Consider the following 18,131-nt stretch of genomic DNA (forward strand, 5'->3'; position numbering starts at 1 on the left):
ATGTCAATAGCGCTACTAGGGCAAGGTGTTTATTTGACAGACTTATACACCCAGTAATGGGCATTTCCGGGTAGAACTCCGGACACTTTGGAATAAGGGTGCATATACAATATAGATCATGTCTCCACAGCTGCACTACGGTATGCAGCTCACAACGCTTGCAGGTCTGTAGTGTAGGGAGGTCATAGGACTGCTGTGGTTTTACATTTCGACTTGTTTGGTCATTGTTTGGTGTTTGTTTGTTTGTTTTGTTTAACCATTTGGAGAAGGTTTTGTAGTTAATCCGTATAGGACTGTGATTTGGTCTGTGATGAACTTTCAGGCATATATATGAGGTGGGTTTGTAAGAGGGAGACCCAGAAATGTTGACACAGCCCGCTCCACGGGCTCCCTGTTCCTCTAACTGATATATGCACGACATACAATTTTCTCATGACACGTAGTCCATATAGGAACATGTCTATCCTATCTATTCTACCTCTATCTCTTCTCTGAGAAAACATAGGTAAGTGTGCCGGCCTTCCGGCGAAGACGTTTTTCTAGACGGTGGTTTTTTATGTTTTATAGGTTGCGGTAGGATTATGTTGTGCTATTGTGCATGTCTATTTTTTCGTTCCATTGTTGTTTGGAATTGTATTGTGTTGTTTGTTTTTGACCCTAGGGTGGTGGGTCGTGTCGTTTTCGTTTTTTCTTGCTTTATTTTTGATTTTTTGTTGTTTTGTTTTTGCATGGCTGTCGCCTTCCAAAAACAGGGAGGAGTGTAGAGTATTTAGTATTCTGTAGCTTCTGTTTGTCTGTATGCATATAAGATGCACAGTATACAAAACTTGGGGGTTCTGAAAAATTGTGCCTGAAAAGCCTGCGCACAAAGTAAAAGTAAAGATGACTATAGGGAATTTTGTACATTTAGTAAGGTTTATAATACATGATAGTAGGCAGACTGACATACGGTAGATACCGTACTATAAGGGAATTCTTTGGCCCTTAACATCTGGTCCCAATCACCCCAGAGCGAGCGTGTTTTTTTCCAGTGTGTCAAACTATGACACACATGCACATACGACAAGTTCCTGTCGAGCAAGAGGCCCCAAGATGGCAGGGCAAGGCTTGTGCAATTGTGTAACCTAGGGTGGGGGGCTTTTGATGATATGGGTTTCCGTATTCATGTATATTGTTTTATTCCCTTTACAGGTTGGTTCTTTTGTTTATCATTTTTGTCTGTAGTCTGTTTTGGTGTGTTCTTATTCTTGTTTGTTTTTGTTTGCTGTAGCAATCAGAAAACAGGGTGGGATGTAGTGTAATTTGTAGAACACACACAGACAAACATACATGTATTGGACAATTATTGTGTGTCGTTAAGATGAGGTTTAAGATGAAGACACACACACACACACACACAGCATAGGCTGATTCCTAGAAGAAACCATACCATAACAGAAAGCCAGCTTGACCATAATAGGATGGTCAGTAATGTGAGAGGATCATAACAGAATAATTCATACCAGCTGGGGTCTGTTAGTCGAGTGTGTAACGCATACACAATCGGGCACACCATACAGACGCCATGCGTAGGCACACGCACAATTAGGCACATGTTGAGAAAGGCCAAAACATGTGTCTGAGAGGCCCCTAACTTGAGACTAAGGCTCCCTCTCTCTCTTGCGTGCAACGGTGTGATAGGCTCTCCAATTCCGGAGACAGTCTAAAGATTAGGGCAGTGTCCAGCCGGACAATCTCATTGGATAGAAGCCAAAATCCTGGATCATATAGACCGCACACAGAAGGATTTTGGGGAGTGTGTTTTTTAGGATGCTAGGAGAATGCTGTAGTGGAACCCTGAGTGATCATGTCATGTATTCTCCCCTGTTCCCCAATCCCCATGTAACTTGTGCTACAATAAATATACTATGTTAAAACCTTGAACCACGGGTCTTCATCCAGTCCGACGGACAGTGTCCCATCTCATCAATTATCCTACATACCCTCACTAAAAACGCCGGGACAACGCTCCACACGTCCCAAACTCTTCTCCCTTCTGGCTCCAAAACTGTGGAATGCACTTCCCATTGCAGTCAGAACTGCAGCATCACTCCCAATCTTCCGCCGTAGTTTGAAAACCCACCTTTTCAGACTCCATCATGGCCCATAGCCCTTACCCCACCCCCTTAGATAGCAATTCTGTAGACTTAGATAGCATTTGATACAGACTTATAGCATGTTATGTAAACAGCATAAGTGCATTGTATGTAGTCATAGCACGTCATAGTACATAATGTATATCATAGTAGTATAGATGTATAGCTTATATGTATAGTTTCATTATAGATATTCCACTGTTACTTTCTTAGCTTACGCATGTTTCATGATAAATGTTTTTATGTGATGTATTCCCCATGCTTTTTGTTCTTGCTTAATGTAAGTCGCTCTGGATTAAGAGCGTCTGCTAAATGCCTAAATTGTAAATTGAAGTCGAGTTCCGCAAGCATCACTGAAAAAATATATATTTTTTAATGACAGAGGTAGTCACTACGATCACAAATGTCCCAAGAAACTAGGTAGCCTAGCCACCGAGTTTGCTAGCGCTCTGGGAGAACAGAGCAGCTGAATTATTTGTTTTTATTAGGTGGTGAATGGTGCTGGTTTAACCCATGGCCAGAAGGCTGTTTCAACCAATCAGATTGCTTCCTCGAAACGATCAGTTACACACCAAACAAAGCCTTGAATTGACCACGACTCAACCGGTCATCAAATTATTGGAATGACACCCGTGTGAAGTGAAGGGCGCTCTTATCATACATCACATTCCGTGCTCAGCCAATCAAATCATCATCACAAATGTAATTCTGGCCAATCACGTTTGGCGTCTTCACTTTTCTGCCATCACATTTTATCCTCGGCCAATCAAATCATCACTATGGGGTGATCAGCCAATCAAATCACCGTGTTTGTGTTCACAAACAGACAAAGCTGGGCATAGGAGGGGCTTTCATTGATCTCAGAGAATAGATAACTTTTTTGATGATGTAATTTACTGTAGGCTACAGTTGATCCATATAATCCATAATGGAAAGCTTACTCACTCAACAGTGAAAGTGCATGAGTATTTACTGTATGACTGACTTAATGCTAATGTACTGATTTCAGCTCATCTTGCTCAGCTGACAAGCCAAGTGCAACAACTGTGGAGTAAGTATGTTTTATAAATATAATATATACTGACATATTAAGTAAACATGTATAGAAGTAGGAATTGAAAAAATCCCCAAAAGGTTCAATTAAATGGAGGACAAAGTACTCATATTTCCACTTGGCACACACTAATAAATAAACGCTTAGACGCTTAGTATGTTCATTCATATATTAATAATGATATATTAATTAAAGTATGATATACTAATATAAAATACTACATGTATGCTTAGTAAACATATTATGTTCAGTCTTCATTATGTATGAACTATGAAGACTGAACTATGCTGATCCATGACAGAATAATGTTAGAATATTATAATGTAGTGTTGCTGATCCATGACAGAACAATCAGAAAGGTAGTCTTCGAAAGAGAAAGAAGTGGCCGCACACACTGGTTTGATATAGCTAAAGAACACACACTGGTATAGCTAAAGAACACACACTGGTATAGCTAAAGAACACACACTGGTATAACTAAAGAACACACTGGTATAGCTAAAGAACACACACTGGTATAGCTAAAGAACACACACTGGTATAGCTAAAGAACACACTGGTATAGCTAAAGAACACACACTGGTATAGCTAAAGAACACACTGGTATAGCTAAAGAACACACTGGTATAGCTAAAGAACACACACTGGTATAGCTAAAGAACACACTGGTATAGCTAAAGAACACACTGGTATAGCTAAAGAACACACACTGGTATAGCCAAAGAACACACACTGGTATAGCTAAAGAACACACACTGGTATAGCTAAAGAACACACACTGGTATAGCTAAAGAACACACACTGGTATAGCTAAAGAACACACACTGGTATAGCTAAATAACACACACTGGTATAGCTAAAGAACACACACTGGTATAGCTAAAGAACACACTGGTATAGCTAAAGAACACACACTGGTATAGCTAAATAACACACACTGGTATAGCTAAAGAACACACACTGGTATAGCTAAAGAACACACACTGGTATAGCTAAAGAACACACACTGGTATAGCTAAAGAACACACACTGGTATAGCTAAAGAACACACACTGGTATAGCTAAAGAACACACTGGTATAGCTAAAGAACACACACTGGTATAGCTAAAGAACACACACTGGTATAGCTAAAGAACACACACTGGTATAGCTAAATAACACACACTGGTATAGCTAAAGAACACACTGGTATAGCTAAATAACACACACTGGTATAGCTAAAGAACACACACTGGTATAGCTAAAGAACACACACTGGTATAGCTAAAGAACACACTGGTATAGCTAAATAACACACACTGGTATAGCTAAAGAACACACACTGGTATAGCTAAAGAACACACACTGGTATAGCTAAAGAACACACACTGGTATAGCTAAAGAACACACACTGGTATAGCTAAATAACACACACTGGTATAGCTAAAGAACACACTGGTATAGCTAAATAACACACACTGGTATAGCTAAAGAACACACTGGTATAGCTAAATAACACACACTGGTATAGCTAAAGAACACACTGGTATAGCTAAATAACACACACTGGTATAGCTAAAGAACACACACTGGTATAGCTAAAGAACACACTCTGGTATAGCTAAAGAACACACACTGGTATAGCTAAAGAACACACTGGTATAGCTAAAGAACACACTGGTATAGCTAAATAACACACACTGGTATAGCTAAAGAACACACACTGGTATAGCTAAAGAACACACTGGTATAGCTAAAGAACACACACTGGTATAGCTAAAGAACACACACTGGTATAGCTAAAGAACACACACTGGTATAGCTAAAGAACACACACTGGTATAGCTAAATAACACACACTGGTATAGCTAAAGAACACACACTGGTATAGCTAAAGAACACACTGGTATAGCTAAAGAACACACACTGGTATAGCTAAAGAACACACACTGGTATAGCTAAAGAACACACTGGTATAGCTAAATAACACACACTGGTATAGCTAAAGAACACACACTGGTATAGCTAAAGAACACACTGGTATAGCTAAAGAACACACACTGGTATAGCTAAAGAACACACACTGGTATAGCTAAAGAACACACTGGTATAGCTAAAGACCACACACTGGTATAGCTAAAGAACACACTGGTATAGCTAAAGAACACACTGGTATAGCTAAAGAACACACTGGTATAGCTAAAGAACACACACTGGTATAGCTAAAGAACACACTGGTATAGCTAAAGAACACACTGGTATAGCTAAAGAACACACTGGTATAGCTAAAGAACACACACTGGTATAGCTAAAGAACACACACTGGTATAGCTAAAGAACACACACTGGTATAGCTAAAGAACACACACTGGTATAGCTAAAGAACACACACTGGTATAGCTAAAGAACACACTGGTATAGCTAAAGAACACACTGGTATAACTAAAGAACACACTGGTATAGCTAAAGAACACACTGGTATAGCTAAAGAACACACTGGTATAGCTAAAGAACACACACTGGTATAGCTAAAGAACACACACTGGTATAGCTAAAGAACACACTGGTATAGCTAAAGAACACACTGGTATAACTAAAGAACACACTGGTATAGCTAAAGAACACACTGGTATAGCTAAAGAACACACTGGTATAGCTAAAGAACACACACTGGTATAGCTAAAGAACACACACTGGTATAGCTAAAGTCTCCAAAATGTTCATTTTTCAGGAAAATAAAAAATGTTTTAACCATTTTTATAACAATGCAATACCGCCTCATTAAAGTTGGTATTGTGACTTTTATATATTGTCAATTACTTGCATGAGAGGGGGAGAGAGAGGTGGTGGAGTTAGACGACAACGACGAACTATACACTTATACAGTGTTGGACATTTAAGCATATCATCTGGGGACACCCCCCCCCACCTCCGAACTGCTGGTCTAGCCAACACTGGACTCCTGAATCTCTGCCCTCCACGCCCTCCAGCATCAGGGTTTTGATCTCTGCTTCTGCAGTGTTGTTAGCTAAAGCAGACACGTCGCAGTGCATGTATACGTATAGGTGATGCACTGGACTTCCTGGCTGGGCCCTGTCAGTCACTTATACCCATTTAGGCCTGACGTCGAAATTTAAAAATGGCTTCTAAATCATTCATGACAGTTTTCTGAAAAACCTATGTTTCTGTGTCAGTGCACGGTCCTCAACCTTTCCATGTCAAGGACCCCAAAAATGATATGTAATTGGCCACAAAAAAACATGTTGTTCCAGGGACCCCCCCAGAAGCAAAGATTTGAGTTAAAAAAGTTCATTCCGAAAGAATATATATTCAAAGATTTGCGCCACATTTGCACGATAAAAAAATAAATAGCAGACCTACAAGTTCATAGCGTGTCACTCGGTGCCGTGCTCATAAAATAATTCTTAAAACCCCAAAAGAGGTTCCCACCAGTTCCCACCCAAAATGGGTTGTCTGGTTTGCTTGCCACTAGTTCTGGGTTCCCTTCTGGAGTGCCCTGAAAATGATCTAAAAATCACACTTGTGTGAAGTGAGGGGCACTCTTATCATCACACATCATCATATACATCACATTCCGTGTTCAGCCAATCAGCTGAGCACATTCTGTGCTCAGACACACATACACAAAGGTGTGCATTAGAGGGGCTAGCACCCCTCAAAAACTGTTAAGTTATCAATCAAGGAAGCAGCTTGTAGATCCGCTATTTTCACTGTTTTTTCAACAGATGTTATAATGCATATGAATCGAAACAATTTTGATTTTCACTTATTTCAAATAATTGTGTCATAATTATGACAGGCCTGGAACTAATTCGTTTAACGAATGAGACCAATGATTATTATGCTTTGCAGACACTTTATTACACAAATAACATTGTTACTCAAAATAGTATTCTTGCAGCAAATCCTCGATATTTCACAATAAATAGACACAACTCACTGGAAAAGGTCAAATACAGCTTTTTAGATATACATGATATATTTTTACCCATTTCACTTTGAATGCAATGTAACGGAAATCAATAAATGTACATCGTGTCACAACAGCAGCAGTCATTTTTCATATAATGTGGCACGTTTTGTTTTAATATATAATAACTGTAGAAAGGCAAAAATATATAATCGAAAACGAACAAAAAAGGCACAAATGTAAATCGGTCATGGGAATGAAATGTCGACCAAACAACTTAACATTTTCTCCTGAATATATAATAATGCCATCGTGTTCAATTCAATGGAAGAAATCAATGCAAATATATATAATCCCCCCACCTTAGACTCTCTAGAGCAGTGTTTCTCAATGTCTGGTCCGTGGGTCCACCAGGGCTCCAAATGGCACCCTTATGGATCTGTAACTGTTAAATTAACAGTGAGGATTTCGAAGTATATTTCGGCTTTAAACATGTTTGAGGTCATCTTGACTTCTACTCAGGCAAGTTGCTTGATTCAGTATTTAGATATTTGATTTTGTCAGACACGTCCGCTTCCTGTACAAACCCATATGTTACCAAGTTAGATTAAATTAAAACGCATGTCCTTGGTTCTGGTGACTGCAATGTGAGGTTGCAGTTTCTTTTTTTCCCTCTCTCTCTCAATTTATGTTTTAATTATTTTTAATATATTTTTGTGGTAATGAAATAATAAGACATTAAATTAAAAAAGTAATTGAAAAAGCACGACCCCCTCATGCATTAGAAGGACAATATACAGTATCAGTCAGGACCAAGGGCGGGTGTTTTCGATGAATCTATCATGGTTAAATTAGAGTTTGAGGTTATTTTTATATGAAGGGGGCATGTTGATAAAAAAATAACAAAAAATTGAAATACTGAATCAAGCCACTTTAAAAACACAAAAGCCTGCCCTGAGTAGACGATAAATTGACCACAAACATGTTTGTAGTAGACAGGGGTCCCAGAGATAAAGCATTGTATGAAATGGGAGTCTGTGGTCTAATGCATTATCAAACTGAGGGTCCTTGAGAAAAAAGAAATTGAGTGTCACCAAACTAAACTAATACCTCGGGTCCATTTGACTCAATTTGTACACTCTCTCAGAGTTACAGACCAGTAAAGGGGTCCGCGGACCGGACCCCACATAGAGGACCACTGCTCTCAGTGCATAAATCATTGAATCTCTAACAAGTGAAATGTGCGTAATCTTAAAACGGAATAAACTCTGGTCCATGTGGTTCTGAAATGAAGTTACCTAAACTGAACAGAGCACATGGGAGTCTGGAAGTCACTTCTGTTACCCTCCCCGTTTTCTCCATTCTGAATTCCATTGACTTTTCTTTTTAATCATCATATAAGAACTGTGCTAAAAAAAAAACTAAAAAAAGACTTACCACGATTTTAACTCGTATGCATATGAAGCATCAATTGACGGTGAAAAGGTATACATTTTACCCAAATAAAATAAAGATCAAACTGCCTACACATCGAATACAATTCTCAGGCTTAAAATAATTACCTAACGACTTTGAGATATGGCCAAAGTGTTTTTCATCATAATATTGGGTCTGCACTGGCGGCACGGAGTAAACAGTCAGACCCCATCATGATGACAGAGAGGTAACACTCGCAAAAAGATATAGATTTTGAGAGTGAAATGCCCCACAATATGAATACATTTGTATATTCTTTATTTCGATGGCAACTGTTGTATAAAATCGCAATATTACACGACAAGGGTGGCTTTATCGTGATTATTGGCACTTAAGCGATGCTTGCACTAAATAACATAACGATAACTACTGTCACGAAATCTAAAGGAGCACGAGGCCGACGCGCTTCAGTGGAGGACTTCTGTACCTTCCAACGGTATACTTTCTGCTACGTACAACCGCAGGATTCATTACAGTTTCTCCAAACACGTTCATCAAAAACAAACTAAACATCATCAGCGACACAGAGCCATCTCCCTGACAGACTCGTTCCTCTATTTTTGGAGCCCAGTTCTTATCATTATGATGTGATGTAGAAAACGCATTGGTTCTCAAAGGGGGTTCCACGGGGTCCCCAACAAAAGTAGTTAACACAGCATCACAATCATTTGAACCGCTATACATTTATACTTTGGCCATTCAAAAACAGCAGATCTACAAGTTCACACTGTGAGCTTGTACATGCACGTTATGGGTAACAGGAGGTGACGGTCAGACTCTGGTCCATGCAGCTCAGAAATAAAGTGCCAACAGAGAGACCAAAGCAGAGACGACCCAGTTTCAGAGCGAAGGGCGGATAGTGCACACTGTAAAAAAAAAAAGTAGACAAATGTTTTATCAGAAATGTTCTAAAGTAGCGGAAACAGCAACACTTTTATTTAACCAGGCAAGGCAAGATATCGTTGGTGTCAGGTGGAAATATTATGTCTAAAAGAGTTCCTTGGGTGGGGGGGATTGTGCAAATATCTGATCTACAAGCCAACAATGCATTGCACAGTTTTGAGCTTGTACATCTGCTATTGTCACAACATTTGTGTGACACTCTTGTATGATGAAGTAGGGCCTTAAGAAACTATGAAGAGGAGATACAAGGTTTCTGGTTTCTGCCCGACAGCAACGATATACAACCTCTTCTTGAGGAGAGGGGAAAGAGGCCAAAAACAATCATGTTAAAACAATAAACACCACAATATAAAACACAATGTAATCATTTACACCAGTGGTTCTCAACCTTTATCAGGCCGTGCCCCCGCATGCCCCAAAATAAGGAAGGAAATGCATTCACTTTAACTCTGTTGTGTACATTTTTACACATCAGTTAAACTGAACGCATTTCTGCAGAATCTAAAAGTGAACTAACAGGGCACAGACACATTTGTCTGAGTGTCAAGTGTCAAGTTTTAAAGCGATAAAGAGAGAATAAAACTAGATAAAGTGCCCCTCGGGGGACAGGTCTCCACCAGGGCAGGTCAGGTTGTGGCCTCCTGGTGGCGCTATAATAGGCCAATGTGAAAAGGCATTTCTTCTTACGCCTTGGATGGCAATTGGATGATTTGAGGAATTTTGTTCCAAAATGTGTTTTGCAAAAATCCACCTGTTGGTGGCGCTATAAGAGGCCAATGTGAAAATGGTGGGGTATGTTCCTCAGCCTAGTAGGAAAGTCTATGAAAGATTTCACGTAAATTGCACGCTGCGTTCATGATTTGAGGCTTTTTGTTCAAAATGGGCCAATCCTGTAAACTTTGAAAGCCAATGTTAGACAATTAGGATGGAATATGAAATATCGGACACATGAACACATGACTATAAAGATAGTGTATAATGATTCGCAGGATCTCAGCGGTTTGCTACTACAGTAAGAGGCTTATTTCTAAACCTATAATGTTTTCAGATACATCTTTTTACTGTGCTGATTAAGTTTAAAACGAGTTGACACTGGCCGCGTTTATATGCAGGGTGATCATTCTGAATGAATACTTCCGAATCTTGTCTTGAATGAGATTAAAAACTGATTAGTTCTGTAATCAAAACCAGCTGTGTTTGGAGGAATAAACTGCAGCAATGGGAAGAAACCAGGTGAATGAGACAATTAAAATCAGCTATATCACAACCCATAATTTGTGACAATTGTCAACTAAAACGACTTTACAGATTAAAGTGTTAAATATGGCAACAGTAGTCAACAGTTATAACATGATGATAGTCCACTTACCACTAAGTTCCATGACTTTAGTCTCCATGTGGTCTGACCCCTCAGAAGGCTTCTGGAGGAACTCCTGGCTTGAGATCGTCTGAGGACTGGCGTGGAGGTCAACCTTCTCTTCGGTAGTGTTGTGGAGTTGGACCTTGTATCTGTTGTGATGGAGACTAGCTTGACGTTGGACCTCTTCAGTGATGTGATCAAGGCCAGCTTGAAGATGGACATCTTCACCAATGTGATCGAGACTAGCTTTCTGTTGGACCTGCTCTTCAGTGGAGTGGTCAAGATACTCATGGCTTGAAATAGTCTGAGGACTAGCCTGAAGTTCAAGGTGGAGTTGGACCTCTTCTCTGATGTGATCGAGGCCAGCTTGCTGTTGGACCTTGCCTTCATTAGAGCAGTCAAGATACTCCTGGCTTGAAATCGTCTGAGGGCTAGCCTGAAGTTCAACCTCCCCTTCAGTGATGTGGTGGAGTTGGGCCTCTTCACTGATATGATCGAGACAAGCTTGCAGATGGACCTCTTCACCGATGTGATCGAGGCCAGCTTGCTGTTGGACCTTGCCTTCAGTGGAGTGGTTAGGATACTCCTGGCTTGAAAACGTCTGAGGGCTAGTCTGAAGTTCAACCTCCTCTTCAGTGGTGTGGTGGAGTTGGGCCTCTTCACTGATGGGATCGAGACAAGCTTGCAGATGGACCTCTTCAGTGATGTGATCAAGGCCAGCTTGAAGATGGACATCTTCACCAAAGTGATCGAGACTAGCTTGCTGTTGGACCTGCTCTTCAGTGAGACTAGCTTGAAGATGGACCTTCTCTTCAGCAGTGTAGTCGAGATACTCTTGGTTTGACATCGTCGGAGGGCTAGCCTGAAGTTGAACCTCATCTTCAGTGATGTGGTGGAGTTTGACCTCTTCACCGATATGATCGAGACAAGCTTGCAGATGGACCTCTTCAGTGATGTGATCAAGGCCAGCTTGAAGATGGACATCTTCACCAATGTGATCGAGACTAGCTTGCTGTTGGACCTGCTCTTCAGTGGAGTGGTCAAGATACTCATGGCTTGAAATAGTCTGAGGACTAGGCTGAAGTTCAAGGTGGAGTTGGACCTCTTCACTGATGTGATCGAGGCCAGCTTGCAGATGGGCCTCTTTGGTTATGTGCTCAGGGTTAGCTTGAAGATGGACCTTCTCTTCAGCGTTGTAGTCCCGATACCCTTGGTTTGAAATTGTCTGAGGGCTAGCCTGAAGTTCAACCTCATCTTCAGTGATGTGGTGGAGTTTGACCTCTTCACCGATGTGATCGAGGCCAGCTTGCTGTTGGACCTTGCCTTCAGTGAGACTAGCTTGAAGATGGACCTTCTCTTCAGCAGTGTAGTCGAGATACTCTTGGTTTGAGATCGTCTGAGGGCTAGCCTGAAGTTGAACCTCATCTTCAGTGATGTGGTGGAGTTTGACCTCTTCACCGATGTGATCGAGGCCAGCTTGCTGTTGGACCTTGCCTTCAGTGGAGTGGTCAAGATACTCCTGGCTTGAAATCGTCTGAGGGCTAGCCTGAAGTTCAACATCATCTTCAGTGATGTGGTGGAGTTTGACCTCTTCACTGATGTGATCGAGACAAGCTGGCAGATGAAACCCTTCTGTAATGTGGTCAAGGCTAGCTTGAAGTTGGACATTTTCTTCAGCCATGTGGTCCATGCTAGCTTGTAGTTTGGTCTTCTCTTCAGCCATGTGGTCCATGCTAGCTTGTAGTTTGACCTTCTCTTCAGTCATGTGGTCCATGCTAGCTTGAAGTTTGGTCTTCTCTTCAGCCATGTGGTCCATGCTAGCTTGTAGTTTGGTCTTCTCTTCAGCCATGTGGTCCACACTAGCTTGAAGTTGGACAAACCTCTCCTCAATTAGCTGATTCAAGCGAGTTTCCAGTTGAAGCTTCTCTTCAGCTATCTGACAAAGGTTAGTTGCCAGCTCATTTTTCTCATTCAGCAGTAGGTTTAGATTGGCCTCAAGTTGGACTTGTTTCTCAGTCAACTGTATCCTCGCATCAATTTCTTGTCGGTTCTCTTCGGTCAGTGTGTTCAGTTTGGCTTCCGTTTTAACCCTTTCTTCGATCGTCTGCTGCAGGTCTGATTCAATCCGTTTCTTCTGTTCGACCACCTGCCTGAAACATCTCTCCAACTCTTTGTTGTCGTGTGTGAATTGGCTCAAGCTGGCTTCTAGCTCAAGTTTCTCCGTATTTAGCTGAAAAGAAAGAAAGATAACTGTCGGGGATAGATCGGCGTGCCAGATGCCAACATCTCAGGGCTATGAGCAATGGTTTGTACCTCAGTCTCCCTGTCCTCCAGGTCCATCTGCAGCATCTCCCTATGGAACTGTACATCAACAACAATGAACACAACATACTGTACAGTGTAGAGTAACAAACACACTTCATTTGGACCCACGTACAAGTTGTGTGGCCGAGAAAACAATGTGCCAACTGTATGTCTTTTCAAATATAATAATAAAAATCACACATGTGTGAAGTGAGGGGCGCTCTTATCATCATACATACATCATCAGATGCCAGCCAATCACAATTGGCACCCTCACTTGTTATCCCCAAGTGAAGTCCAATCCGTCTAATCACTGTTTAGATTGTCATCACTATGGGGTACACACAAAGCTGGGCATAGCAGGGGCTGGCGCATTTGAGTGACGCATTTGTGCTCTGGTTTAAGTTAAAAACAAATGTGTAGGCTTGCTTCTTACCATGCTCTGCTTCAAAACAATGCTCGTCTCTTCAAGGGTGTCTGATAAGGTGTTGATCTCCACCATCTTAAAGTTCAAGGTTTCCGTTAGACTCTTAATCTTGGCATCTCTCTGCACCAGGCCCTTTAAAGACAGTTATAACAGAACATTTCAACACTGGAAGAAACTCCAGTCACTAAAATGATAATAGTATTTGTAGTAGATGACAGTAGCACAATTTGACATTTGCCCTCTATGGCCAGAAAATAATGTATGTCTGTTTGACTAGGGTTTGACTGGATTACAATGACCATAATGCTTTGGTGCACTCACCCCACATGTAGTCCAGAAAGGATGTGAGACCAGTGTGTGACATCACAGACACATAAAATATTTAAAAAAACAATATATTACCCACATAAAAACCCCAGGAAAGTGTTTTGTCTCCCAAAATTAAATAAGATCTGGTTGCAAAAGGGGCGAAGTGGCCCTTTAAAGCTGCAGACAGGGTGGTCTTAGTCCATTTTGGTACCCTCGGTTACCTTTTCAGAATTTTGGCCGTCAAATTCTGAAAAGGTAACCGAGGGTTCCGAAAGGGGCTAGGGTGGTCTTAGCCAAGCTACGTTCCCTCAGTCCTTACGCTCATTCTGAAGAGCGTAGGGACTGAGGGAATGTATTGGGGCTAGGGTGGTCTTACCTTTAAAGCAGCAGACAGCAGGGTGGTCTTACCTTTAAAGCAGCAGACAGGGTGGTCTTAAACCTTCGCCTGTGTGCCCTGTGAAAGGCCAGCTCCTGTTCAGCAGCCTCCAGGTGCTCCTCAAGGGTCGCTCGCAGAGACTCGCTGCTCATCCTGGTGGCAAAGTTATTATAGTTAAACGGTTGTTCAATCTCTCCCCGCATTAATTCCAACGGGAATTAATTCAAAGAATGAAATAAATGTAAAAAATTAAGCTTCACAATAACTACAACTGAAACTGTATTTAGAAAACTCAAATACAGAAAGTTATTTTAGTCTATCACAATAATTCATAGTTTCATACATAAGCCTACTATTCTCTGCTGTCGGGGAGACATGCTTTTGCTGAGATGCAGGGGAGAGGGCAGTTTGATGATCCAATGGAGTTAGCCTGAGCTAATGTGTTTTTCTAATACTTTTCATTGGTTAAATTTTAACCAACACAGAAGTAAAGGCCCTTCAAATGGCGTAGAAAATGGAGTCAGCTGGACTGTTTCAAAAGCTTTAGAGCCTGTAGATCAGCTACTTATAAATAAATTGGCATCAATGCTTAAAAACTAAAACTAGCATTAAACAGCAAATCCGCTATGAAAACAAAATAAAGCTAACAGAAATTCATCAAGGAGAGACATGCCAACAGAAAACAACCTGATATGGAGGAAGAGATAGGCTGGAGGAAGAGATAGGCTGGGATACTCCAAAATCCAAACCCAGGTGTGTCCCATTCTCCTTGACTTGAGGATGAGAAGTGTTGCCAGGTCTGCTTATTATGAGCGACTTTCTGTAAAGTAGCTTGTAAATATTGGTAGTTGGTATCATTCCCATGTCAAGAACCTCCAAATTGTGTATTTGAATATTTGTCCATGGACCCTGGCCCATCTAAAAATATTTAGTGTTAGGGCCCATACCAGATTTGTGTTGTTAAAATGTTTCAAAAATATTCCACATTTGTCACATTTTTAAGTTTGGAAAATAGAAGTGAGCTTGTCATAAAACTGGTTGCTATTTCCGTCCTAAAATCTGGCAACACTATCTGGGATACTCCCAAACCCAGGATCCCTGACGATCCCTCCTGAGTCTTGCTCCACCCTGCCAGTAGTGGTGTTTCTAAATTTTTATCAAATTGATATAGCCTACTTGCTGTCAGGGTGGGTGGAAATAATATATCCATATTTTAACTTTTTGTGTTTTTTCATGAATTGACCCACAGCTTGATCACACTACAGTGTCACACAAAAGTATCAAAAGTAGAAGATCTGCAAGCTCGAGGCATGGCATGAAGCGATGTGTTTTGAGCTTGAATATTTGCTATTTTTGAATTTGAATCCTGAATGGTAACAGTATAGGTTTCCACAGTCCACCCGACAGAGACAATATATTTGACCAGTTTTTAAGCACTACTGGATTTCATTTAAGAGTGTCAATAAATCAGCTATTTTAACGTGTGCCTCTTTCTTACGTAATATTTGACAATTTGGTATTAAAAAGGTGTTAGAAGTCATTCAATTGTCACTTTAGATACCCTGTATCTCTGCTGTCAGGGAGAAACCACCTATAGTAACTCCAAATTAAAGAACACACACTGGTATAGCCAAAGAACACACACTGGTATAGCCAAAGTGCCAAGAATGTATTATAGGACAAAGAGAATACAGAAACCAACGTTTGGGCAGATAACTGACACACTTCAGGGTATGTGTAAAAACATTTCAAATGACCATATAGAGCCTGGGCTAGTCTTACAACCAACCACATTCTGACCCATATAGAGCCTGGGCTAGTCTTACAACCAATCACATTCTGACCCATAATAGAGCCTGGGCTAGTCTTACAACCAATCACATTCTGACCCATATAGAGCCTGGGCTAGTCTTACAACCAATCACATTCTGACCCATATAGAGCCTGGGCTAGTCTTACAACCAATCACATTCTGAGGGCTGAGAGTAATCAGAGGGAAATACTAACATCCCTACTATAAAGCCCTGGGGGACCCCGGTCAGGTTTAAGTGGATATTAATGAGTAATTATGTGTAAATATTGATGGTACTGTCACACTCACAACATGTTACAATTAACCAAAGTAATGACTTTACCGTCTTCCACTATTAAATGTCAGTGAGGATCTGACCATTAAGGTGAATGAAAGATTTAGGTTTACAGTTTTCTGGATCCCCAAGGACCCTGTTTTTGTTCTACACTATATATCTTTGCTGAAAATAGCAGATCTACAAGTGCACAACAAAACATGGCCCAGTTCAACACATTGTGAGAAATCTGCTATTTCTGCTCCAGAACAGAGTTACTAGGGTTCAAGTAATTAATAATAAATGATAATAAATCCTGTCTCTGTATTTGACAGACAGTAATATTCCATGGAGTATTGTTAGTGACCGTTTAGTTTTAATAGCATATAGGCCTACTTTGTCTTGTGGAGCTTTACAACAAGATTGGTGTATTGGCTTAATATAATATTATGCTTTTATAATATTTAAAGTGTTTGATAATGCTCCTCCTGTGTTGACAGACAAACCGAAGGTGGCCTTCTCTGTTGGTGGTTTGGGTGATGTTGGACAAGTTGGACCGTATGATTCTGACACCACTCTGATCTACAGGAGAGTCTTCACTAACATCGGCAACGCCTACAATACATCTACAGGTGATTAAACTACAATCCATCTATGTACTTAAAGTACTAAAAGTTAAAAGTAGGAATGTTCCATTTCATGTTTTCAAATGTACTACTAACTAAAGTTGTCAAATAAATGTAGTGGAGAAAAGTACAATATTTGGATCCGAGTAAAATTGTTAATACTCAAGTAAACTACAAATACCAAAATGTTTTACTTAAGTAAATGTACTTAGTTACTTTCCTCCACTGTGTGTTTCACATTGAAAGCAACAGTCCAGAGGAGACGAGGAAAGTAACCTCTTAACTCACATCTGACTTTTTAAATTAAGGTTTATATTTTTATAATTGTATTTTTAATTTCTATTAATGTAATGTGTTCTCTCATCCTGTGTTCTCTTAGGGGTATTCTCTGCGCCGGTCAGAGGACTCTATCACTTCACATATACTGTAGTTAACATATGGTCATCAGAGGTGTTCTGTGTCTACATGTATAAGAATGAGCAGAGACACTTATTGAACTGTGGATACAATAGTGGAAGTTTTGAACAGATATCTAGTGGAATGATGGTAGAGCTGGAGGAGGGAGACACTGTTGACATGCGTTTATATGCAAGGGACAGGCTCTATGATGACTCATACAACCGCTCTGTGTTCAATGGTGTTCTGCTCTATGCTATGTAACACTGTCTGCTACTGGTACCATACGGTGTTCTGGTCTATTCTATGTAACACTGTCTGCTACTGGTACCATTACTTTATACAGTGTTCTGGTCTATTCTATGTAACACTGTCTGGTACTAGTACCATTACTTTATACAGTGTTCTGGTCTATATCTGAGCTATAATTCCAGCTGACAGCTTTAAGAGTCTCCTGTCTAGATTATAATTTGTTAAGATTTCAATTCAGACAATAGATTTTTAATTTCAGATACATTAGTGAATGACAATTCAAATTAGAATAATTTGTCCTGCATGATATCATTTTTAATAATTGATCCAGATAGATGACTGTTTGCAGGCATGTCATTTCCTATGGTATCAACTTTACTTAAATAATTGTTGAAATAATCAGAAAATTCTTGGGGCTTTGTGATGAAGCGTTCACCCGATTCAATAAATGATGGTGTTTTGCTCATTTTATCTCTACCGGTGATTTGATTGAGAGAGAATACTCCAGCGTTTTTACCATCATGTATAATTTCTAC

At 40.3% G+C, this 18,131-nt stretch overlaps 2 protein-coding genes across 2 annotated transcripts in view; both read left to right on the forward strand.

Moving 5' to 3' along the window:
- The window catches only part of LOC308311984 (uncharacterized protein), a gene marked incomplete at both ends in the record, with an annotated part of 54,101 nt that extends 47,928 nt beyond the window's left edge, over positions 1-6,173 (forward strand). The window contains 2 exons of the mRNA XM_080758813.1: positions 3,145-3,186; positions 6,160-6,173. Of these exons, the coding sequence (XP_080614939.1) occupies positions 3,145-3,186; positions 6,160-6,173 (56 nt within the window). The remainder of the gene's footprint in view (positions 1-3,144; positions 3,187-6,159) is intronic.
- The window catches only part of LOC308311697 (complement C1q subcomponent subunit A-like), a gene marked incomplete at its 5' end in the record, with an annotated part of 81,730 nt that extends 64,116 nt beyond the window's left edge, over positions 1-17,614 (forward strand). Inside the window, one exon of the mRNA XM_080758485.1 lies at positions 17,327-17,614. Within this exon, the coding sequence (XP_080614611.1) occupies positions 17,327-17,607 (281 nt within the window). The 3' untranslated portion in view covers positions 17,608-17,614. The remainder of the gene's footprint in view (positions 1-17,326) is intronic.
- Between the last annotated feature and the right edge of the window lie 517 nt (positions 17,615-18,131).

This window comes from Protomyctophum bolini, assembly GCF_963924005.1.
Source record: "Protomyctophum bolini genome assembly, chromosome: 24".
NCBI classification, from domain to species: domain Eukaryota; kingdom Metazoa; phylum Chordata; class Actinopteri; order Myctophiformes; family Myctophidae; genus Protomyctophum; species Protomyctophum bolini.